Source organism: Myxocyprinus asiaticus, chromosome 41 (genome assembly GCF_019703515.2).
Source record: "Myxocyprinus asiaticus isolate MX2 ecotype Aquarium Trade chromosome 41, UBuf_Myxa_2, whole genome shotgun sequence".
In the NCBI taxonomy this organism is placed as follows: Eukaryota; Metazoa; Chordata; class Actinopteri; order Cypriniformes; family Catostomidae; genus Myxocyprinus; species Myxocyprinus asiaticus.
This window is the reverse complement of record NC_059384.1, coordinates 17817263-17844180: the sequence shown is the minus strand read 5'-3', so window position 1 is coordinate 17844180 and position 26918 is coordinate 17817263. Positions and strand designations below refer to the sequence as shown.

The 26918-nt window shown below is 37.4% G+C and overlaps 1 protein-coding gene across 4 annotated transcripts in view; it reads left to right on the top strand.

The window, feature by feature from the left end:
- Positions 1 to 26918, top strand: part of LOC127432055 (phosphatidylinositol 3,4,5-trisphosphate-dependent Rac exchanger 2 protein-like) — a 238069-nt gene that overhangs the window by 48596 nt on the left and 162555 nt on the right. For all 4 annotated transcript variants that reach the window (XR_007895679.1, XR_007895678.1, XR_007895680.1 and 1 more), the window contains exons 2-10: positions 6817 to 6888; positions 7401 to 7523; positions 9034 to 9138; positions 11405 to 11506; positions 12853 to 13014; positions 22121 to 22254; positions 22380 to 22483; positions 24226 to 24375; positions 25122 to 25266. Coding sequence is in view for 1 of the 4 variants with exons in the window: in XM_051682838.1 (XP_051538798.1) it covers positions 6817 to 6888; positions 7401 to 7523; positions 9034 to 9138; positions 11405 to 11506; positions 12853 to 13014; positions 22121 to 22254; positions 22380 to 22483; positions 24226 to 24375; positions 25122 to 25266 (1097 nt within the window). In the remaining 3 variants the exon portion in view is untranslated. The remainder of the gene's footprint in view (positions 1 to 6816; positions 6889 to 7400; positions 7524 to 9033; positions 9139 to 11404; positions 11507 to 12852; positions 13015 to 22120; positions 22255 to 22379; positions 22484 to 24225; positions 24376 to 25121; positions 25267 to 26918) is intronic.

The following is a 26918-nucleotide window of genomic DNA, read 5'->3' as shown; positions in this document are numbered from 1 at the left end:
GGGTACTCTGGGGTTATTATGGTGTTATCAGTTTGTTGGTTTTAAATGTGCATGAAAAATCAGTCATGGCTCAAATTTTACAATCTATAAGGAACTTTGTAGTAATTGGCAGTTAATATGTTATAGAATAGGTATGAATCACTGGATTTATTAAATGACAGAGCAGTCTGGTGGAATAGAATAATTAGGGCCTAAGTGTTTCTGGTTTTGGTGTCTGTCGCTGAGAAGTATGTGAGACTTGATGATTCTCAGTATGAGGAAATTAGTTATATTGATGTTAAGAAAAATGTTTTGGAGTTTACTTGTTTATTCACACAGCATTAAGACAAGGTGTTTTAGTGTAGGGTTGGGTAGCGATCAGTGTTGGGTGTAATCCAATTACAAAGCAATTAGTTACTGTAATCTAATTAATCTTTTAGTAAAAAGTAGTGTAATGCATTACATTTTAAATTCTTGTAATCAGATTACAGTTACTGACTTTCAATTAATTTAATTTTAAATTCATTTTAATTTGATTCTGATTCATCTGGGTATATATCAATTCAGATTCCATTTTGAAATTGAAATTGATTTAACAGATAAAATAATCAACACACACACACACACACACATACACAAACTGAAGTAAACTTTAAAGTTAAAGTAAAATATCGATCTTGGGATTTTTAAGAATCAATATTGGGGTTGTTAAAATGTAGATCACAATTAATCTGAAATTTATATTTATACCAGCCCTATTTCAGGGGACAGATTAGGTCTGCCTTCTTCAAATCAAACCATCTGAGACAATTTTCCATAGAGAGAGTGTAAATAGAAATTGGGCTATTTGGAAAAGTTAAAATTTGTTGCCTTTTTTTTTTTTTTTATAGTTATGGGTAAGATATTAGTGTGAGAATGACACTAATTCTGGGAGCAGGTTTTGAGCGCTTTCATAGGCTATTTGGTCACCTGGCCTCTGTCTAATAAAGGCTGGAATTGCTGTGCCAAACTTTCATCTGGAGCTGTAGAAGACAATCTACTGGCCAGTAGAAGTAAGCAAGTGTGTATATCTGTCTCTGTATGTTTATGAGAGAATGAACTAGAGTGTAGTGGTCGACCGATATGTTTTTTTTAAATGGCTGATGCCGATATCCAGAGAGCAGGGTGGCTAATAGACCGATACAATGCAGATATATCACACAATTTAATATAGTAAATATCATAAACATAAAATTGCTAAATTCTTTTATTAAATTCTTATTTAGCACTATATTTACTAAATTTCACACAAAACTTTTACTTTGAAAAAAAAAAAGAATCTAAAAAATGATATTGTATTTTAAATGGTAGATAGCAGTTTCTTTTAGTCATAAAATTTTAGTAATTTATTTGCACATGAAGAATTTGTTAATATATTAGGAAAAGGAAATAACAGTACACACAGTAGTCCAGCAACCATGGATGGCATATGTGCATTAGCAATCGCATTTTCTCAAAAAAATACCTAATCGAATCAATTGTACATACAGTGCATAGTAAATAAGACATTTACTCATAGCACACGTGAAGCGCTGTTACTATGAAGTTGCACTTATGTGCTCGTGCGGATCCAGCGCGAGCAGCAATCTCCTGACAGTTAGCGGCCTGGATCACCTGCTTGGATTGCCACGGAGTGACCATTATGATTTGTGAATTATTAGAGGAACATTTGATCCTGATCCTGAAGTTTTTGATTCTGATGGAAGACATGCTTCAGAGGAAGATATTAGATGAGCGCTTGACGGGAAGAAAACACTGGATTTTCATGAGTTTCGTGAATTACATCTGTTTAAACGAGATATCTTCGTATTTGCAAATGGTATATAATAGAAGTTTTATTGATATTTGCCTTTTATCATTAGAAAAGAAAGTTAAAAGTTACAGGGAACTGTTGAGGAAAGGCTGATAGAATACATGCTGTAGAGGTAAATAAATGAGCTCTCCACAGGATGCTGGATCTGCTCAAGTTTTGTGAGGTTTGTTTATTACATCTGTTTAAACGGGATATGCGCATATTTGCAGATGGTATATGATTTTAGTTTTATTGATATTTACCTTTTTATAATTAGACAAGACAGTTTAAAGTTACAGGGAACTGTTGAGGAGAGATAGGGAGAATGAAACTCTTTAAAATTATGTGCTCAAATGCGTCTGCCGCGGCTCTGATATGTGGACCGTTTAAATGAGACTGTGTGCACACCGGTCTATTATTGTAGTAACATGATGGCACGTAACGACAAAACGAACCATGACTGGTCGGTTACATGTCTCAGTCGCTTCACATGCAAGCAGGCCCTCGAGAAACAAATCTGCCAAATGGGAAAATTTATCGGCCGATGCAATAATTAAAAAAGTCAGAATATCAGCTGATTTATCAGCCTCGGCGATATATTGGTTGACCACTACTAGAGTGTTTTGGACTGGTTGCTAATTCTAGATGCTTGTGAGGTGCTCTTTGAAACAGGGCAAGTTGTTTTTTTTCCCTCCAGTCTCCTTGGACCACATCCACCTTCCCACCCTAACCTTCTCAGTGCTCCAACACTGCCCAGCCTTGGTGCTGGATAGGCATTCTGTTAGACTGTCATTTGTAATATGTAAGACCTTTCAGCATATATTGAGGAGACGTCTTTGAGGAACTGAATACAAATGAAAGAAACTTTGTAAAGTAAAAAACATGCTTTACATAATCAATCTAACCAAGCACTATTTGCAGTGAGACTAATTCTGATCCAAAGCTCCAATGACACAGAAAAATATGCAAATGTAAACTGAAGCTACATGTAGTTAGCACTGGCCAGAAGCACTGTCAAGCCAAAACAAGGTGCTCTCCACAGACACTCCACATGCATGAGCATTAGACTTGCTAATGAGGCCAGAGTATCCATGAAACACAGCTACAGAAACAAAATCAACACCAAGGCATTTGCCACACAGACTTTCATTACGTAGCTGAGTTGGAATCAAGAGGTTCCTTTACCCTGTTCCTTCTTCCTTCTTTCGTTTGGAGAGTGTTCTGAAACGGTTTAATTTCAGTTAGATATATAAGTGGCTAGTTCTCAGCCGTAATCAGCACAATCAGGCTCCGTGTGATTAGCATGCTAGTTGAGAGCCTCTCTTTGGTTATTTGGCCCAATATTCATCAGACTAAGTTGAGCTGTGAGGTTCTTTGCCCACTCACTCTGTAGTGTGGATTAACTGTTTACAGCACAGTCATGATAATCAGACTTTAGACAGATATGCTAACAGGAAATGCCTAATTTTCTGTACTGTCATTAAAGTGTAGAGTAGTTTGTTTTTCTCTCAGCAAAATTGCTATACTTAAATCTATTCTTGATGCTTGTGAAGAGTGGTACACATCCCAAAAATAGGGGAAAAAAATGCAATGTCTCTCCTACAAGACCTCACCTCATTTAGCTAACAACTTTTTAGCACCTACTAGCTGCTCCAGTCATTCTCTGCTAAGAAAAGTGTGAAACAGGAAAGGGTTTGCCCTCACAAAAAAGTACTGTGGCGGTATCATGATAGTATCAGATGGTGATTGATATCATTCAGTACACTATTTACTATATTCATATACCATGATATTTACATAGCACTCCAAGGTAGGTCTAAGAATACCATACTATCACTATGGTACATGTCCAAAAAACATGTTAGTTCCATGGTGCTTTTTGATAGTTTTTTGGTAGTGTGGAAAGTAAAAATATGGGTTGCTGTGTGCACAGCTGTCTGATTTAAGATTTGTCACTTGGCTTGACAGAGTAATATTGTGAAGCATCTTTAAAGCAGTGGGGTGTCTTCTAGTTTCCCAGCTCATGAGCTCACCCACTACTGATGCTGGAACTCCTCTGTCTTATTGTACTGTCTTTAAAAACACTGAGATTAGTTAGAATGAGAAGATGAATTTTTGAATGCTGACAAAAGGTAGGCCTATACTGTTTTTCATTCTATTAAAAATCTGCCTTTTTATAGAGGATATCTAAAACATAGATTTGGCAGATTTTTGGCTTTTGAAAAGGTATAGTTCACACAAACCTTTGTTTTAAATTGTTTTCATACCTTTTTAATTGGTAAATGTGTTGTGTGACCTGTGTCTGCTCTAAGGTGTTTATTTGACTGCTGAAATGTCAGTTGTAAAAATTCCATAGACTCCCATTCAATCCCAAATTTTTTTTAAAATGTCAAGCACATATTAAATATGGATTAGAAATGGCAGGAGGTATGCTACTTTGAAAGGTTTTGGATTTAAGTTTATGACATTTATACAAATTTCAACAATTGGAAAGGAAAGAATGAGACTGTATTGCTTATAAATGATTTTTCCGTTTGGACCCAAAAATGTTCTTTCCATTATAAATACCTTCACATTTCCTCATAGGTTCAGCTCAATTGCCTCACTGTAAGGCCAAGTGCAATTGTTTCTATGTTGTTTACAGACAATGACAACGCCTCAAAATAGTCTTTGAGGTCAGTGACAACTGCTTTTCTTCCAAAGCTTTGTAAATGATTAAATCTTCAACATTTTACCCTCAAATGTACAACAGTGATTGCTTTTCAAAACTTTGCCCCTCCAATGTTAAAAAATCAACAATATGCACAATTGTAACCAAGATATCATGCTTTTATGTCTGGCTTTGAGATGTTTATAATCTAGACATGATAGTCCAATTATCTCAGGCAGCCAGTTGATTAAAATGTTTAATCGCAATTAATCGCATAATTTTTTGTAGGTGATCTCGATTAATCGCAGATTTTGAAAGTGCTGAATTTTGAAAGTATACTGTATATACTTTTTTCCTGTCAAAATACATGTATTTCTATCTTAGGAAAGAAAACAAAAGAACATTTAACAGTATAATGCTTTATTAACATTTTCCAAACGAAGCCTTCCACAGTATAAAGATAGAAATGCACTAAATTAAACTTTTCCCAAAATCTTAAGTGGGAGTTTGACTAACTGAAAGAACTAGTTTGTGTTTTCATTGCAGTGGGCATTAAATCTCTTAAACTCTCAACCTCCACAATATTAATCTCCACATGAAAAGCGATTGCAGACAAAAACGTCTCATTCTGCGTTTTTGTTAGAGTTAAGACTTGACTTGCTTCTGTGGTAATTAAAATGTGCCTTACATTGTGATTAAGAAAAATTAACGCATTCAACTATTTAAATGAATCCAAGCGTTATCTTGTTAATTCTGACAGCTCTAATGTGAATAGATTAACTCTGTTTTGAAACAAAAAAAATCCTTATGTCAGCATTCTCCCCTTCAAATAGAGATCTTACAGTGCTCAGAAATGTATTTGTGTTTACTTAAATTTTAGACCGTCTTCCTTCATGTGAAGTGACTTGAGGACACATCCATTTATCAAACCTCAGAAATGTACTATATTCATTTTATTCCTGTCTCTTTGGCAAATATATCCCATCTTCCTTCCTGTTGTTTTCACTACTAGTTTTGTTTTGTCAGACACCTAGGATTGAGGCATCTTTCCCTTTTCCTTTCTCCTTGGGCATTGCATTTTTTATGTATGCTTTGTTGTCCCTGATCTGGAGGAGAAATAGAATTTCTCCAACAACGATTCAGTGTTGGCTGCAGTTGTCTGCAATTTGTGGTAGTATTTGTCATATGGGGCCCCTCCATCAGCATTGTGCAACTGGATATTCAACGTTGTCCTTTGCAGACAGATAAGCGTGCACTGGAGAATAGGGCTGCAACTAACAATTTTTTTGATAATTGATTAATCTAACGATTATTAGAACGATTATTCAACTAATCATTAGCTCTTAACCGATTATTCAGCTTGTGCCCTGACTCAAAAGGCTTTATTAAACGTGCTTACTAACAATAAAGAGGACAAAATCATCTTTTAAAAATACCTCTAAATGACATTCACTGAATTAAAGGGAAAAAACCCCAACTTTTTATTAAGTTTAATTCAGTAAAGAAATTCACTGCAAAAAATCCTTTTGTTATCAAGTGTTTTTGTCTTGTTTTCCATTTACAATTGTCTAAAAATCCTTAAAACAAGATACATTTACTTGAGAAGCAACGTTTAAGATATTTAGACTTGCTTTAAGAGAATGTATCTTAAAAAAAGTGTATTTTGTATATAAGTGTATTTTTTCACTTGGTTATACTTCTGCGAGTGCAGTAAAGACAAAATATACTTATATTCAAGATTTGTTCTCTTAAAGCAAGTCTAAATATCTTATATGCTGCTTCTCAGGTGAATGCATCTTTTTTTAAAGGATTTTTAGATATTTTAAAATATTTGTATTTTTAATATTATATTCAACATTCTCAGATAACAATTTTTTCTTCTGCTGTATAGCTGCTAAAGAAAATGTACGTTGTTTTAAAGGAGTTTTAGATATTTATATTGGAAAACAAGCTTTTTTTGCTTCAGTGGAGCAGCAGCTCCAGCTCCACTTGTTCCACAACGAGAGTGCTTCTGTATTTACTTATTTTGTATTTTTGCATTAAAATTCCCTCATGCTTTGCAATCTACATCACCTGAAGCTGTTTGGAAAGTTTAGAGTGCATCTGGTTTGTGAGCTGTGTAATTCTTCCTCTCCTCAGTCAGCTGCTCTCGCACGACATCATTAGAGTTTAATGTGATCTCTTGTTATGTTAAATGAGATCAAACGACTATTCGACAACGAAAATGTTTGTCGACAATTTTTTATTATCGACATTGCCGATAATGTCGACTAATCGTTTCAGCCCTACTGTAGAAAGACAGTGTGGTTGCTTTTGTTAACTATTTACATTCTCTTTATTCCTGTGTCTCTAACAGGTACTCCTTCATCGCCTTAATCAGTATGCTGTGTCTAAAATCGATAAGAATATCACAGAGGAGACTGTCAAGGTGAGTTTTGGACACTTAACTGGTTTGAGGGGTGCGTTCAAGCCCAAAGTTAATATTGTTATTACTATATATATTGTATAATAGATAAATAGTTGAAAATAGCTGAAAATTCTGTTATCATTGACTTACCCTCATGTCATTCCAGAGCTGACTCTGGCATGTAAACAAGCGCAGGCCACTGTCTGCATGTTTTGTAATATGTCTTAACATCAGTGTTGGAGGACATGGTGTACGGGTTGCCCGCTGACCCAGGGTCACACAAAGGCCACGGTTATTGAATAGCCTATAAGCACTGTATTTTATAGCACACAGCTGGCCTGTTCATATATACTGTACGCTGATTTTTGTATGTTGTGGAGGTTCTGAGCTGGAAGAGTGTCATGCAGTCACAGTCACTTCTAGACATTTTTCTTTAAGGCATCCTCCTCCTCAGTATTTGCATTGTTGGTTTTCCATGTCCAGACAATGTCTCTTAGTCAGTAAGTCAAAGTTTCCATGCGTCCTCCCTGCAGGTGCTGTTTTCTAACCTGGAAGAGATCCTGTCAGTGCACAGAGACTTCCTGTCGATGGTGGAGGAGCTGCTACAGCCTGACCCCAACCCGTATCATGAAGTGGGCCGCTGCTTCCTGCACTTTGTGAGTCTTTTGCCCTATTTTACTCTCTATATCATGCTGTATTTCTCTCTCTGTATTACACACACTCTCCTCTATAAAACACTAAATTAATATTACATTTTTTAAAATTAATTATATTTTTAATAAGATTATTATTGAAATTTATGATTTAAACGGCTATAAATGTAACAAATTACCTGTAATTTGGTACAACTAAAAAATTACAATTAAATAAAATTAATTTAAAACATTTACCGCTAATCCACTTTTACATAGGCAAGACAAGGCATGTTTATGTATATTGCCCATTTTAAATAAACCGAACCACAAAACTTCTATTACTTAAGCAAGACGAGGTAAGTTTATTTATATATCACATTTCACAGACAATGGGAATCAAAGTGACACCTAGAACAGGCAGTACAGAAGGAGTAAGGAGCCGTTCAATCAGTACAGATTCAAACACCGCTAGCCGCAGCACATCAGAATTAAGCAGAATGAAGGGGTCAGCAAATGTTGATATATGTGATTATGTGTGAATAGTTTGATTAATTATTCAGCATATCATGTAATCTGTTTGATTACACTTTTGAATTGATTGACAGCCCTTGATTTAATTATAACAATAATAGTTCAGATTGAAATTAGCTAATGCATCTGCATTAGCTCCATTGTCCATTTCTGGTGTAATAGTTCACAGTTATCAAAATACCTTTTATGAATGTCTTACATTACATGGTTTTCTCTGTCACCCTCCCTCTACAGTAACATGCTCAGTAAGCATTTAAAAAATGTTTGATGGTGTGCATATTCCTTTTTATCTGGTATAGAATCATTCAGGGCTTTATTGTAACATCAAACCACAGTGTTATTCTTTGAAAGACCTCCATCAGAGCAGGAAGAATGACCCATAATAGTAGTGTGTACTACTACTGTTAATGTCTACAATAAGTCTCATCTCAATTTAGCATGCAGTGCCTTCAAACCTTTTGTGACCAAGAGCAACGACCTCATTAGAGACGTCTACACTCTCCATAAAAAATACAATTTATTCCACATGGCCAACATCTTAATTTTCGCACTCACCTTGAACTGCTGACCATCCATAATCACAGTCAGAGGTCAGTTCAAGTAGTATTGATTATTAGATTATTAAGATTGTATAAACGAAACTGTATTCACAGACTAAAAATAAGTAGAAAATATCCTTTGCCTTCCTGTCTCTGTGGAAGGGACTTAGGGCATTAGGGCACTTAGGGTGTTTGTGAGTTCAAAAGGTGTTTTTATTTTATTTTAGTTTGTGAGAGTTTTGTGATAGTTTTGGGTTGGAGGCAGTAATTTGTTGTGAAAGCATTCGATCTGACAGCCTTCCTTCTGCCTCTGGGCAAAACCTCAGAGACTGCTGGTTTCTAAAGGGCATGAGGGGTAAAATCTCAGAAAAAGTGGTTAGTCATAGGCAGCTTCAAAAGAGCCTACCAGAGCTGACCTTCTGTATGTGACTCGCTGTCTTTTTGTCTGTGTATCTCCTCAGAGAGGAAGGTTTCAGATTTATGACGAGTACTGTGGGAACCACGAAAAAGCTCAGAGGCTTCTGTTGGAGCTCAATAAGATCAGGACAGTACGTGCACTTCTGCTGGTAAGACATTTCTCGCTGCCTCTCTCAAACACTACAAAAACCAAAACATGAACATCTGTCAAATCCCACTAGAGGTCATAATAAAAGTTCTAGTCATACACAACTGGCTGAAAAAAACAGCTCAAACCAGCCTAAGACAATTACTCTACACTTGACATGCTTGTAATACTAACCTCCATCAAACCCTTCATTTGCATTCATATACATGAATAAAGATTCATGTTTTTGTCAGACATATTTCACATTTCTGTCTCTAGACTGTGAGCTTGTTATGTTAAGGAGGAACACCTTTGTTAATAAGCTGGTCCATGCCAAAGTCAGGTCTTACACTGAGGGCCCAGTGGCATGTGTGTGTAATACTATATTATATCTTATGACCTCCTGTGAAACATGGGAGCTCCTTGGAGAGTCCGACACAAATTCATTTCCTCTGCCCATGCAATGTGCAGTGCAGTGCAGTGTCCTTCAATTCTCTGTCATCATAATGCAGTGCAAGCAAGCTCTGACCCCTCTGTTACACTACAGTTCATACACAGTAATACATACACTTACAGTAGGGTCCAAATGTCTGAGGCCACATTGAAAATCTGTGATTTTTTTCATTTAAACCTGGAAATAATCAAAGATTTAGGAATTTAAAAAATTTAAAACAAAGAAAAGTAAAATGACATAAAAAAAATTTGAAATATTTATGATTTTGCACTATTTGTAGACCCCTAAACAAATGTAAGAACATTTGTGACATTGACCATGTTAAAGGGATAGTTCACCCAAAATGAAAATTCTCTTATCATTTACTTACCATCATGCCATGCCAGATGTGTCCCAGATGTGTATGACTTTCTTTCTTCTACTGAACACAAACAAATATTTTTAGAAAAATGTTTCAGCTCTGTAGGTCCTTACAATGCAAGTGAATGGTGGCCAGAACTTTGAAAGTCCAAAAAGCATATTAAGGCAGCATAAAAGTAATCCATATGACTCCAGTTGTTTAATCCATGTCTTCAGAAGCGATATGATTATTTTGGGTAAGAAACAGATCAATATTTAAGTCCTTTTTTACTTCAAATCTCCTCTTTCACTTTCACTTCCGCATTCTTCTTTTGTTTTTGGAAATGTGTATTCTTCGTGTGTATCACCATCTACTGGGCATGGAGGAGAATTTATAGTAAAAATTGACTTAAATATCGATCTGTTTCTCACCCACACCTATGCTTCTGAAGACATCGATTAAACCACTGGAGTCGTATAGATTATTTCTATGCTGCCTTTATAGGCTTTTTGGAGCTTCAAAGTTCTGGCCACCATTCACTTGCATTGTGTGGACCTACAGAGCTTAAATGTTTTTCTAAAAATCTTTGTGTTCAGCAGAAGAAAGTCATACATCTGGGATGGCATGAGGGTGAGGAAATAATGAGAGAATTTTCATTTTTGTGTGAACTATCCCTTTAACACATTTGTACAAAAAACAAACAAACCCAAGCATGCAGTAACATCACAAGATGTTTTTGGAACATTCTCAAATCATGCTTGGATAACATTGATCATCAGGTTTTGCACAAACTTGTGTGGAGTCCATGCCAGCTTAAGTGCATCCTGTAATTAAAGCAAAAGGGGGACATACCAAATATTAAGACATTTTGATATTCTGATATGTAAAAAAAAATGTTATTCAACTTTTTGCAAAAATCGTCGTGCTGATAATATATTTTCTATTAAAATAGAAAAATGCAAAACAGAAGCAATTTTCAGTAGTGGTCTTAGACTTTTTTTTTTTAATTGTAAATGGTAAAACAAGCTGCCCTTTTGCGTTTTTAAAGCTTTATGTTGTTGTCTACACATCAACATCAGTTATCTTGCTTTTTATCACAAACATACTTAAGCTCTTTCTGCTCGTAATGCATTCTATGCTTCTTAAATGAAGATAAATGATAAATGAATGATGTTAAGACAAAATTAGAAACATAATCACTGATGTGCTTGGCAGAAAATGATTATGTTGGTAATATATATGGTGGGATTGTGGGTACTCTTTGATTTACTGCTTTGTAAGTCTTTGAACTTGTGCCAGGGTAGCCGTATGGCCTTGAATGAATTTGATTTAATGGCAATTTTATGGCCGTGACCTTGGGGCGAAACATTCCATTGTGTCAGCCTTGTGAGATTCCCCATGAAGCTCACCATGAAGAAGCATTAGTAAAGATACCAAATTGTCTTTTTAAATTGATTTTCTTTTATGACCTCGTCTGCTTGTTTATCTCATAAGAACTGCATGTTGCTGGGCGGCCGGAAAAACACAGAGGTTTCCTTGGAAGGTTATTTGGTTGCACCCATCCAGAGGATCTGCAAATACCCATTACTCCTGAGAGTGAGTATATTTTACAGTACATTTCTAGAGTGGAATACTAGCATCCTGCTCACTGCATTTTTTTTGTAAGTAGTATGTTTAATTATAACAGTATGCAACAGTATGAAAGAGTATGCATTATGCAACAATGAAAATTTTAATTTTGCATGTTTAATTCAGTGAATGGCATCCAGTTAATATTGGAAATAAAAATTATTTATCTATTTTTTTAAATCCAATTTTTCCATTTTATTTAGAATTTCATCCAATCGTAAAAATGTCTTAACTCCAAATAAATAGTGTGTTAAAAACAGAAGAGTTGTTTAAATGTCACGGCTGGTACAATGGAAGGCCACACTGGAAATGGAAGGCCAAATCAAGCGCATTGCATTGTGCGAAACAGAATTTTTATATTTTGGCAAATGCAATAGGTTACCTGGATAATCCATGCATATGGAGAATTCACATACTGTGCACAGTATTGATACTGCATACTGTAGACATAATATGAATAGTATGCTTTTCTGAAGACTTTTACACCCAGGAATGCTTGAAACCAGTTTCATTTTGTCCTATTTACCCTCATAAGAGCCCTTTTTTAATCTTTGCCGGTGTCATCCTCAAAGTTAATTTACAAATCAATGAAACTCTAACACTACTTTTGGTGTAATGTCAGCGTTTTTACGAATTTCACTGTGTATTTAGCTGGAAAATCAACCACAATCTTTACAAACCATTTTTGAAGTTCTGAGTTTCATCTTTTGCCAACCTCATTGCTAATGTTTCGTGGCTGCTCTTGAACCAAAAACATAAAAATAAAAAAAACACCCTCAAGCTCTAGTTCACTTAATAACACCATAATTTCTGCCGTATTCACTGAGCTTCTCACAGCCAGAGTCACCATGGCTCCTCTTGCTAAATAACAGTGATAGGCATCTGTGGTTGCTCAGATGTCTTACAAATGTAAATGTGAGTGGCAGCCTTAAACTGATGAGGCAGAACCCTTATGTTTACACTTGTTTTGGAGATTAGCATCTTCCTCAGCATACCCCGTCATGCAGTAGAAAAGTTCACAATCATGCTTGTTGTGCAAACCTAAATCTAAAGATTTGTGAATTAAAAAAAAAAAAAAAAAATTAAGGCCTACAAAAAACTGCAAAAAAGCAGTTGGCAAAGTAGCGGCTTTGTTGTTTCCATCTGTCAATGTCAAGTTTTGTTTAAAAGTTACATTTACTTGATAAATATACTGTTTCATGAAAGGACTGTATTATATGACAAGATAATCGTGTTCTGTCATTATACCACTTATTTCTTGTAGAAACCATGAAATGTAATGCTTAATGTTTGTGTTTTGTGTGAATCTTCAGGAGCTGCTGAAAAGAACCCCAAAGAAACACAATGACTTCTGTCTGGTGCAGGAGTCACTGCAGGTGATGAAAGCTGTTTGCTCCAGTATCAATGAGGCTAAAAGACAAATGGAAAAACTGGAGGTGCTAGAAGAGTTGCAGTCTCATATTGAGGGCTGGGAGGTATACACACACACACACACTTTCACTGTATGAATCTAATTCTAATTTCCATGTACCGACTAGGTCTGACACTATGAAGCAACAGTCTTTTGTCCAGACTAGGGCTGGATGATACATCGAATACCCACGATATAATTGCATTGATTTTGCTAATGTTATAAAATTCAACAATATCGTGAATATCGCAATGATTTTAATGAGCCTTTTATTTGGCCATTAAGTTTCATAGAGTGCATCAGTAGACTAATTTTATGATCTTTCAGGCTGTATAATTAATCAAAATAACATCAAAATGGAGATATGATCATATGTGATTATTTAACTGCTGCGATTAAAGACAGATAAACATGGTCTGTGTGCGCTTCAGAATGAACCGGCGACACGCTGATCTGTGTGCACACGCGGAGGGCGGCGGAGCTCATGGGCTAGTGTTTGTAGTGCAGTTAAACTTCACTGTGAAGTACTGCAGTTTCAAGCATTCGCACAATTCCAAACATTAGTGACTGCTATAAAGTTATTATACAAATCTACAAACGCGGCACAGAAAAGGAGAGTTTGACAGCGGTTCACAAGATGCGAAACTCATAACTGTCAAACAAACATTGCACTTCCTGATCCATATTAAAAGCTCCTAGTGAAGGTGAAATAAACACGACCGCACTTGCAGTGTCAAAATAAAAAACCCATTTTAGGGCGAAGTAAATAGGACAGAAATATATTAATTTATCTTTAACAAATCTTTTCCTGAAAGAATAATAATTTAGTATTATATTATAATAATAAACTTGACTGGGTTCCACATTAATAATTTAGTATGATGCAATATTCATCTGGTTTCCAAAAAATAAGTGAAGTAGTTTTTGCACACCTTGTTCACTCACAAAGAAAAATGTTTTAGTAAGAATATATGAAGGATGTGGCTGGAGGCACAGACCAGGGCAGGACCAGAGGAACAAAAAGTACCACCTAAGGGAGGGAGGGGGAAACCAGGGGGGTGACACATAAGACCAGGGTGGAACCGGAGGAGCATTCAGAAGCCTAGATGGACCGGAAGGCCGGGATAGATCCAGAGAAGGAACCGGAGGCCACAGGCAAAGGGTCAGGCTGGGTAGTATCTGCAGCAGGCTCGGACCCTCCTGGAATGCTGCAGCAGACGCTGATGAGGGGACCCCTCTTCTCCTGTGGGTGGAAAGAGCAGTGGGCTCCTCCACCTCCTGGCGATCCACAGCGGACAGAGCAAGTTGGTTTTTGGCTGGGCAGACTGGATGGTGACCGGTGGTGACTGGACAGGATTGTCGATGGTCACAGGGGACTGGACAGGATTGTCAACGATCACAGGGGACTGGACAGGATCGTCGACGGTCACAGGGAACTGGACGGGTTCGTCGACGGCCACGGGGAACTGGACGGGCTCGTTGATGGCCACAGGGAACTGGACAAACTCAATGACTTCAGGGAACAGAACAAGCTCGTCGACGGCCACAGAGAACAAGACAGGCTCGTCAACGGCCTCAGGGAACTCGATGGCTGCTGTGATCGGGGGCACTGGCAGTGACTGGGGAATGGCCTCCGCGGCCGTGAATGCTGGCAGTGACTGGGGATCCTTGTCCTCCTCCTCCAGACAGTTGGAAACACTGCAGTAGGAACGGCCGCCACCTCCTGGCATACGGCCGCTGGTACAGCCTCCACCTCCAGGCAGACAGCAGCGGCCTCCTCCACCTACTGGCGGTCAGCAGCTGCCTCCTCCGCCTCCTGGCGGTCAGCCACATTTGCGGCCGGTGAGGAAGTATCGTTGAACTCGGGCTGGGATGAAGGAAGGAAGTCCTCCGAGGCACAGGCTCCTCCCATTTCAAGGCAAACTTGATCGTAGCGGCAAGACTTCCTCCTTCACCTGTCTCTGGGACACAAGACCTGATGGGCTCATTCAGACCAGCCTTAAGCAGATGAATAAGGCCGGCCTGATCATGCCCCTGATCCGAGGACAGCACCAAAAACTCCAATGTATACCCCCTCAACGACTTTTCCTTCTGCTGCAGTCTGAAGAGCTTCCTAGCCTGCTTGGCTCTGCGATGTGTGAAAAGTGGTGAACAAAAAGAAAAAAATAATTCCTGTTGGGTCCATGTTGGTCGGATCGTTATGTCAGGAATTGCATCAGGAATGAGGACACAAAGGCAGGAATGAGGCAAAAAATAAAGATTTATTAAACAAGTAATACAAACAGGGAAAACAAAACAATCTCAAGGGAGAAAACAAAGAGAAAAAAACATCGAAGAACTTAAAATTGAAAAACAAATTACAAGCCGAACTGGAGACAGAGCAACAAAACACCTACTGAACATGAGAACAAAATGATCTGACAAACACAAGAGGAAAAGGAGCACAATATATACAGGTAGGGTACATGAGGAACAGGTGAAGATAATTAACATAACAAGGACTAAACGAGGGAGAGTGATGAGGGTAACAAGGTGGTGGAGTCAGGGAAGCATTTCGCAGACAAACACAAAGCCATGTGTTAACACACGTGACTAAAACAGACACGAGTGCACATGGTGATGAAGGACCAAACACAGCCATGTGCACTCACACAACACACAAGACTGACAGAAGAGCGCATGGCAAGAAGACCGAACACGAAGCCATGCGCTCACAAAAGATGAGACATGGAGCATGAGTGTCCGGATCCCGAACCAGAACAGAAACCGAACTAGGCTGAGTCAGGACCCAGACACCACGCTCCGAACATGAAAACACAGTCAGGATCTTGTCACCACTAAAAACATGACTGACAAAGTGACAGGATCCTGACAATATCCATCAAAATATCTTCGTTTGTGTTCTGCAAAAGTCATGCGAGTTTGAGATGGCATAAGAGTGAGTAAATGATTAGAGATTTATAATTTTTGGGTGAATTTTTCCTGTTAAGTAACGCCAAAATGTGTTCGATGTGAACAGTCCCTTACTCCAACTGATTTTTTTAAGTTACAAGTTCTAAATGCTTTCAGATTAGTAACAGGGGCTTAACTAAGTCTTTTAAATCAGTAAGATGACTTGGCCTGTTTCTAAACAAGACATTTAAAGGAATAGTTCACCCAAAAATGAAAATTCTCTCATTATGCACTTACCCTGATGCCATCCCAGATGTGTATGACTGTCTTTCTTTAGCAGAACACAAATGAAGATTTTTAGAAGAATATAGAGATCTGTCAGGTCCTTATAAAAGAAGTACACGGGTGCCAGCACTTTGATTGTCCACAAGTCATATTTAGGCAGCAATAAAGTAATTCACATGACTCCAGTCGATCAATGAATGTCTTCTGAAGCGAATCGATAGTTTTTAACCTTAATTCGGCGCTTCCATCCAGGGCTCTGATGCAGTTTGAAATGGCCGAACTCTCTTGTGATGTTCGTTCTTCTGTTGTAAATAAGCACCGTTTTCGAATTCTCGCATGAACTTGCCGACGTGCTTAAGTCACGCTTTTTGTCAGCTGCTGGCAGAAAGCTCTTTTTAAAAGTTAATAACATTTTAATTATCGATTTATTTTTTACACAAACATATCGATTTGCTTTAAAAGACATTCATTGATCGACTGGAGTCATGTGAATTACTTTATTGCTGCCTAAATATGACTTATTGACCATCAAAATGCTGGCACCTGTGTACTTCTATTATAAGGACCTGACAGATCTCTATATTCTTCTAAAAATCTTCATTTGTGTTCTGCTGAAGAAAGACAGTCATATACATCTGGGATGGCATCAGGGTAATTGAAGTGAACTATTCCTTTAAATGTCTTGCTTATAAAACAGGCCAAGCCATCGTTACTAATTTAAAAGAGTTAGTTAAGCCCCCGTTACTAATTTGAAAGCATTTAGAACTTGTAACTTAAAAAAATCAGTTGGAGTAAGGGGCCATTCACACTGAACACGTTTTGGCGTCCATTTGCACTGTTTATCAATTGCTAAACATGCGTTAGACGGACGTCTTATACTGTACAGCTACAGTATATCTTGCTGTTTTTTTAGCAACTTGTGCAGGAATGCAGTGTTTTTTTTAGACTCAATGTCAGGTTAAAAGGAACATCAACCTTTAAAAGTGCATTTCTAGACACCTGCATTCTTTTATATTCATTGCACTGCGTCTAGCTTTTTTAGTGCAAGAACACATTCTGTTATATTCGTTGCACCAAGTCTCGCTATTATTTTTATCATCTTGTACAGGAGTTTTGGCTTTTTTAGACACTCTATCCCCTTTCACACATGCTACCCAGTAAATTGCAGAAAAATTGTTGGATTCCTTTACTGGTAAATGTACCACATCTGCTATTCAAAAATGCAAGGGTTTCTGTCTTTTTTTCCATTTTGTAACCATTCACACATCTGCACCAAAATACCGTTAAACTCTGAGATGTAGTTAGTTATTTTATCAGTAAAGCAATTTCTTTGCACTTTAAGACTGGATTACACTTCACAACTTCTAAAATCTTAACAGAATCTAAAAATAGCTAATGCTCATGCGCATTCTAGAGTTGATTGACAGGCGATGTCTGTATCTTAAAGGTGATTGGCTCTTTTACCCGTAAGGCAGGACTTCCTTTCTACATCCATTGACCGCTGTGCATTCCAATTTCTCCCATTCGTTTTAATAGAAGTGGCCAATCTCTGCTAAATAGTCTCTGGTATCACACACTTTCCTATTATGTAAATAAGTGAAAAATTGGGCATTACTCACTAAATGACTGTGGATCACACTGTCTGTAAGGCTGATCCGATCACAAACTCACATGGAAACACACGCCCCTGTTCTAGGAGACGCATGACAGATGTAAACAAACATGGAAGTATGGGAGTGCTGCCATTGATGTGGCTGGTACTCTGTTCCGAGTCTCAAAAGAAACGGGCTGAGTGCATTTGGATGTGGTCTTGGGTGGAGAGCGGAGACATTGACGCAAGTTGAAAGGGAGTGGCGTTAAATGTTTTCTTAATTTTGAGCACTTGTTTGCCATTTCCATTTATTTGTGGTCCAGTGTTGTGGCCGCGTGCGGTCAATTTCCATTGCCTGCTCACCGTATGACTTCATATTTGAGTCGTGGAGTATCATTCACTACAAAATTTCCTCTACAGTCCGCTCTAAAACATTGAATATTTTTTATATTCTTCGACTAAATTAAATAATTTCACAATCTGTCCAATTCAGTCAATTTTTTTTTTTACTCCAGAGTAACTTTCCATCTTATGCCAGCATGCCCTGACCTTATACGTGCTTAAATCGTTAATCTTACGACTGTATTTACACATAGCATCAAAACTGAACTTTTCAGGTAATGTTACAACTTCTCGTTCAGGGAAATAGCCAGTGCAAAATATACCAGTATTTTCGATCATGGCATGTTCATACGACCTCTAAACTGAAAATTTCAAGTAATTTTCTGGAAAAGGCTATATGTGTAAAAGCAACTCATGTCAGGTTAAAAAGAACGTCAACTTTTAAAACCGCATCTCGAGGCACCTACGTTCTGTTATATTTGTTGCGCTGCATTAATCAACACCTCAGAGCGTATGTCAACCAATCAGAATCAGGCAATCAACAGTGCTGTGGTATAAATTATCATATTTGTTTATCGAGTTAAACAGAGACAAGAAGTCTGGGTTTTGTAAGCGTGGGTGGTGTTGCTGATGAAGTTCTGGTTCTAATAGGACACTGCGGTTGGTGTGAGTCACTTTGCCACAGTGGCACTAGACTGAGTTAACGGTTGTTAAACTAACTATTAAACATGTTAGCCACGAAGGACTCTCTGCTGAGTGTTAAGTGGTACTCTCTCAAATCCAGCCTTTTTGTATCTCTCAGATTCTGCTCAGTCAGGTCTATAAAGCTTCCCCAATGTCTGATCTCACAATGAATAGGCCACAACAAGCTATAGATCCATTTTGGGCCATATTTTGCAGGTGACTCATTTGATTAAGAAATGTATTCTTACATCCTTCGAATTTAGCATAGCATCTGAGCTATAAGTCACTGAGCTTTTGAGGATTTACAAATGCATGTAAATCTGTATGTGTTTGGTATTTTCTAAGCAGTCCTAATAAGTTTGAGTGTTGCATGTTTGGAGATGTATGTAGCCACAATGACCATAACTATTTTGAAACATGGTTAAAAATAAGGAAATCTTCGCATTTGAATGCGGCCACCTTGCACATGTCCTTGTGTTTTAATAAGATATTTTGCAAATCAAAGGCCATGTTGTTTTAACGTTCAGGGTGTGTGTTGCAATGATCCCAGCCAGGTTTCTCTGTCCACATCAACTATTGTAAAAACATACCGCAGAATGAAAAACAGGAGGTCAGATTTTTATGAGGGAAATCTGTGGAATGTTTTATGAAAACAGACTTGGGTTTTGAAAATTATGTTGACTGATTTTTTATTTTTTTTTATTTTTTAAGATCTACAATTTCCCTGGAAGATTGTTTCTGTCTGCAACACATATCTGAGCAGTCACACCCTTTTTGTAGGCGAGAAATTATATACAGTTAGTATGTGTGGCCAGAGCTGTCACATACGTTTTGCGGAGGACTGCAATGAATATTCTGGGGACATTTCTGGAAATTTCTCCAGTTAGTGGCACGCACTGTTCAGCGTTTCATCCAAAACAGCTTTTATGAAGTACAGACTGACCTTTTGGAAGCAGTTCCCAAATCTGTTTTAGCCTTTTGTGGTTCATTAATGACTGTTTGCCTTCCTGCTACCTCATATCCAGGAAACAAAGCCTATGACAGATAGAGGAACACACACGCACACACACGCACACACGCACGCAAGCACACACACGCACGCACACGCACGCACACACACGCACACACAAACAGAAAGCTCAGAATTGTAATATTTGCACTTTTAAAAATAAATGTTTAATTTGTCATTCATTGGAAAAAGAGGCATGCACTTTCCTTTATATATTAATTTACATTTTAACCTAAACTCATAATATACCCTAATATATTTTTTGGACCACTGGCATTAAAGGGAGGAAGAGGATGGTTGTCTGTTCTCACAGGGTGTGGGTGGAGACGGGATAAGAGAGCACTTTTTTCCATGGCAGTGTCCAGAGGCGACTGATTGCTCATTATTGTTGACCTGCAGCACAGCTGTGTGTCCTTCAGAGCAGTGGAGCAGTGATAGGGTGCACTGTCTGAACCAAAGACAAAGTCTGGGCAGATTTAAAGGAATGGTTCACCCAAAACGGAAATTATTTTGGAAAATTGCATTACCTCATGTTGTTTCAAAGTTGTATTATTTTCTTTCTTCTGAGGAACAGAAAATTAGGTATTTTGCATAATGTTCTGGCTGCTCTTTTCCATACAGTGACAGTGAATAGGGATGGGGGCTGTCAAGCTCCAAAAATGACAATAAAGCACCAAAAAAGCATCTTAGATGTAGTTCATATGGCTCATGTGCTATATGTTTTTTGAAGCCAAACAATAACTTAAAGGGATAGTTCACCCAAAAATGAAAATGCAGTCATTGCTAACTCACCCAATATGTTGTTATAACCCTGTATTAACTTTTCTTAACACAAAGGGAGAAACTGTGAAAGAATTGTGTGCTCAGTGTTGTCATTCAATGGCAGTTTATAGTGACCACCTCTTCAAGCTTTAAAAGAGTGCAAATATATAATTCAGCAGTCTAATAAATTATTTTATGAGACTCATGATTGTTATGAAAGCATATGATAAGGTTTAGTGAGAAACAAACAGAAACCTAATGTGTTATTTAGTGAAAATGTTCACTAACTGTTGATTTCCTGTGCGCGTTCATGAAAGAGAATGAAAGCAACATTTCACGAAGCCCCCTCGTGACATTGGGGGAATTGGGCGAAAATTTTTTTTGTTTATCTAAAAACAGGTCCTCCAAAGCAATAGTGACAACAGAACACAACACAGCTGCACACAACACAGAGAACAGAACTGAGCACAACATTTTCTCATATGGGCTTATAACAATGACTGAATTTTAATTTTTAGGTGAACTAATCCTTTAATGTGAGGAACTAACTGAAGTTAATTCATTATTCGCTGAAAAACACCCCTTTTGCCTCTCAGATCTCATTCATGTATAATCATATATGTCGAGTTGAGATGTATTGTGTCAAGTTTAATGTCAATGATTCTTTTTCATAAGAAACACAGAAACCAATGGCATTTGATGTCATTGATTTCAACATGACTCGTCTTGACACGGCATATTTGAATGGATGTGAATGCAAATGAGATATGATAGCTATGACTTTAAATAAAAATGGGTTTCTTAACACACCATATTTGAATGTGCTCAAACGCGAATGAGATTTAAGAGCTATTAATATAAATCAAAGTTGCACAAGGCCAAATTTAAAATAAAAGATAATATTTTGACAAATTTGTCACACACTGCATATGCATGTATAAAAGATTTAAGAGCTATTGCAATAAATAGAAATGCTAAGAGGCCACAAGTAAAATCGCAATAAATAAAAATGCTAAAAGGCCACAAGTAAAATAAAACTATTATTTTTAATGGCACATATTTTAATGTGCAAAAAAACAAAAACAAATTAGATTTGGGAGCTGTCGCTAAAAGTGGCAAAAGGCCAAAGCAAAATGAAAAGATTGTTTCAAATCTTAGTTGCCTCCGTGTCTGAGACGTCAACCCGCGCATCTTATCATGTGGCTCGTTGAGCGCGTTACTGTGGAGACATAACGCGTGTGGAGGCTTCACGGCATCCACCGTGGCATCCATGCACAACTCACCACACGCCCCACCGAGAGCGAACCACATTATAGCGACCAGGAAGAGGTTACCCCATGTGTACCCTCCCTAGCACCCAGACCAATTTGGTTGCTTAGGAGACCTGGGATTCGAACTCGCAAACTCGAAAAGATTGTTTTTTGACAGATTTGTCTCTGACACTGTATATCTATTTTGGTCAGAAAGCATGTGTCAAAAATAATTCTTTAGCTCTCATGTTCATGGAATTTACAGTGACACTGTGATTTGTGTTTGATTCCTGGTAAAAAAAGAAAAAAAAGAAGGGATAATTGAATTTTTTTGTCTATTTTTATCTTTACTCAGGGCTCCAACATCACAGACAGCTGTACTGAGATGCTCATGCAGGGAATTCTGCTGAAGATCTCTGCTGGGAACATCCAAGAACGCATCTTCTTCCTCTTTGACAACCTCCTGGTGTACTGCAAGAAGAAGAACAGGTCAGACTTCATTTTTATCTGTCAGACCCTTCAGCTGCCGGCTGTGGTAGCACCTAATTCGATAAGAGAGAAGCTCACAGTAAACTTCTTCTTTTGGAAGTGCAGACAGCTGTGTTCTTTTACAGGCGTTTGAAGAACAGTAAGACGGCCACAGAGGGTCCACGATACCTATTTCGAGGCCGAATCAACACAGAGGTGATGGAGGTGGAGAATGTGGATGATGGAACAGGTCTGTGTATACTATATGTAATTGTACATACACACTCTCATGTTGTGGCAAACCAGAATGACTTATTTCTTCCATGGAACACAAAAGAAGTTTATCATAATGTCCTGGATGCTCTTTTCCATATAGCGAAAGTGAATGGGGACTGGGCATATCGAGCTCCAAAAATGACAAAAAAGTACCACAAAAGTTGTTCATACCATTTATCTGAAATCCAACATAGTTGGTTTTTGTGTGTCTTGTCATTGATGTCAAACCTGATGTGATTTTTCTTGACATACCAGATTGCAATTTCTGTGAAACTTGCAAAAGGTAGGGTGCAAGTTATATAGACTGATTTTATGGTGTTTTAATGTCATTTTTTAAGCTTGACAGCCCCGTCCACTTTCATCGTATGGAAAAGAGTAGCGTCAACATTCTGCTGAACTTCTCCTTTTGGGTTCCATGTTAGAAAGTAAGTCGTACAGGTTTGGAAATTACATGAGTGTGAGTAAATGATGACAGAATTTCCCTTTTTTAGTGAACTACCCCTTTAATAACTCTGAGAACCTGAACTGAGACTTTTTTTTACTGAGATCTACCTATTTCCTGCAAAATAACTGAATAATGTTCCCTCCCATTGGACATGATGAAATTCTTTCTGAACTGACATAATTTGGGGAAAAAGTAATAAATTGATTTGTTTTAGTTTTGATGTGGCACCCTGTAGATTGTATTTCTACAGATACACTTCTAAAATGTTTGGGCTAAGCATCTAACTACTTTAACAGCTAAAGGTTAGAAAAATAGCATTTTCTGGGCAAAATGACAAGTGCTTGGAGCCCAGTGACTGGAAGAACTCTTGAATGCAGTGTGTCTTGGCTAAGGAGGGGCCATGATTATCAGTTATATTTGTAAAAAGCAATTATTTGCTCCCTGGCGGACTTATTATCTGGCTGCTCTGGAGATGGATGGGTTTCACTCCATGGAATCCAAACAAAGCCAGCTCTACCATGTTTACTTGTGTGTCTTTTCCCATTCTCCCCGAAGGCTCCATGTGAAATCCAGACATTGGTTATTATTCGCTTTTAATTAAAGTAATTAGGATAATAGACACTTCCCATGCATGGCTGAAAAAGTGCTCTCCAATTCATAAATGTATAGTGTCACTTGGATTTGAACACAGAAAATTACTTATCCCGAAAAATGCATGAAGGTTTTTAGGAAACCGCCACACACAGTTTTGTTTCAAAGCCTCAAAAAAGTTCTAAAGGAACTTGTTTTATTTTTGTCTGCATTGCACACAATCTAAAGATATTGATGCAATCAGTGCTTCAGTATGGTTCTTCGGGATTGTTTCAATAGCATGTCGATTCTCCACGACCTTGTAATTAGAGCAATCATTGCGCCGTCTGCCTGTGATCCATTTTGTACTCAGGCTGTTTTGTTTGTTGCCTGTTTCATGTGGGAATGTGTGATTTGCTCTGAACATAAGTGCTCACACAGGCTGTTCACACTGCTTTGTTTATGGCCAAGAACATCCATTTTGTCATCTGGGCTGCTTTGATAGATAGCCTGGCATACAAATGTGGAAAGAAAGCAGGAATGTGAAGTGGAGAACATTGCTATTTGTGCCACATGTAGGCAAATGGGCCACACAGACAAAAGAAAATATGTTTTGGAAAATGTGAGGAAGTGGACTGGGAGGGCTATAAAAGTCCTCACTGTCAAGCAGACATTGATTATTCATCTGTGTTTTTTCACAGCGGATTATCACAGCAGCGGGAACATCGTGAACAACGGCTGGAAGATCCACAACACAGCGAAGAACAAGTGGTTCGTTTGCATGGCGAAGACGCCAGAGGAGAAACAGGAGTGGCTGGAGGCCATTTTGAAAGAGCGGGAAAGACGAAAAAGTGAGTAGTGAAGAGAATAAAGCTTCTGAGACACAAACAGTTTACATTTTAGCTAAGTGTGCGTGTCGTAAGTTAATTAAGCCTTGTTTTAAGATTTAATGGTCACACTTTATTTTACAGCGTTACAATGTAATTACATAAGTAGTTACTGTGTAAAAACAATGATTTGCATTTATTGCGCAAATATTTAGTGGGGCTGTTATTGTTATTGCTATAGTAGTTATAGTAATACATAACAGATACTGTAAAGACACTGTAAAATAAAATGAATAAATATAAATGTATAAATGTCTTACAGGAGTTTTTTTATGTCTCAAATAAATAAGTCATATAGGCTTATACTGCCTGTTCAGACAGAGTATACTTGTTACAAAATTAAATAAGTTGACATTTGGCATTATATATTGATTACTTTTTGTGTTATGTGAGAAGAAAGATGCCACAGAGTGCTATGAAAGAAATTAAAATATACAAATATAAAGTTTAGGGGTCATTATACAAAAACACTTGCCTGCAGAATAGCATGATTGATCAATCAAAATTCAAAATATTTTATTTCATGCATGTATATTTAATTCCATGCAATTTTTAAAAAATAATCTCATGTGTCATTAGAATTCAATTAAAATACTTGCATCCGTGTGCCAGAAAAATAAAACAAACAATACACTGGTAGGAAAAATAGAACACAATCTGTGAAATTGAGGGTCCAGAGTGTAAAATCCCTTCTTTTTTTGCTCTTGCAGCATTGAGACTTGGCATGGAGCAGGACACCTGGGTGATGATCTCTGAGAAAGGCGAGAAGCTTTATAACCTCATGAGTAAACAGGGCCACCTCATTAAGGACCGCAAGCGCAAACTCACCACCTTCCCCAAGTGCTTTCATGGAAGGTAGGTCAGCGAGAGCCGTATCTCTATGTGGATAATGGCTGTGATGGACTCCAGGAGAAATTACACCAAGGGTCATGGCCTGTGGTTACATGGGAGAGAGTGTGACATTCTGAGAATGAGAGTGTGTAGTTGTATGAGTGATAGTAATGAATGGGGTCACATAACATTTCATTTTGAAAACCTCTGGCCAGACATAAATAACAGAACTGTGCAGCTTGTGAGTGGTAGCTTGTTAATAGTTCTCTGCTTCAGCCATTGTTTTACATGCAGTTGAACAGGTCTCAATCTATATGACAAATTGATCTCAAATACCTACATATAATAGCACATATAAACAGCACATAGAGGGCTCAAAAATAAGGATTTTGTTATATGTGCCAGAAAAAATAAGTTTTTTTTTCAATAATAACTAGAAATTATACTATATATTATAGTATATTATAATTACACTACAATTAACTATAATTTAACTCCATGACACGCTTTTGTGAGAAAATGACATTATTGAATGTTAAACATTATTACTGATTCATTTTTAATGTACAACCCATTCTTATTGACAGTCTTCACAAATCATAGTTTCCCCGTTACCTACAGTATAACTATAAGCCCTATCATGTTACCCATCTAGATAATGTTACTTTTGTGAAATTTAAATCAGCAGAATGTTCAAAAGGTAACACTTTACAATAAGGTTCCATTTGTTACCATTAGTTAACAACATTAGTTATCATGAACTAACAATGAGCAATACTTTTACAGTATTTATTAATCTTAGTTAATGTTATTTTCAACCTATAGTAATACATTTTTAAAATCAAAAGTTGTATTTGTTAATATTAGTTAATGCACTATGAACTAACATGAACCAACAATGAACAATTGGATTTTTATTATCTAACATTAACAAAGATTAATAAATGCTTTAAAAAATATATTGTTATTTGTTTGTTCATGATACCTAATGCATTAACTAATTTTAACGAATAGAATCTTATTGTAAAGTGCTACCGTTCAAGACATTACAGGAAACCAAATACAGTATATAAGTTTGCAAGACATAAAATAAAATGGACATGGTAAACAAATATAAGATGTAATCACAACACTGCACTGGCCCTATGGGGCAAGTGACAGTTCTGTCATCTGGTCTGCAACTCTCCTACATTGGCTCTGGGCCATAGGGCCATCCTTATTATTGAGCTCTGACATTTAAAGTCAGGATCACTTTCATTATTCCTTCCGTTCATGTGCTTGAAATTTGCCATTTTCCTCTATCGTTGTATCCATCTGGCTATTTTTTCCATTGAAGAAATGGAATTATGTGTCTTAGTTGGTTAGTTATAAAAAAATTTAATCCAGGCCCTTTGTGGTTGTGAATCTTCTTTAAGATCATTAGTTGGATGTTTGTATGCCTGGTTCTTATTTAAAAGTGTAAATCTGCCTTTTGTTTTACGTAAATGATACCTAGAGAGCCCTGCAGAACACCAGATTGTGTTAAAAATTGTGCTCAGAGACACTGCTGAGGTAACAACGTACAGAGAATGTTATCACACTTATGAGATTGCTACAATGTATACAGCGCCCCCAATAAGTATTTGCACACTTTTGAACACTTAAATCACAGTTAAAAATATATTAATTTCATTACA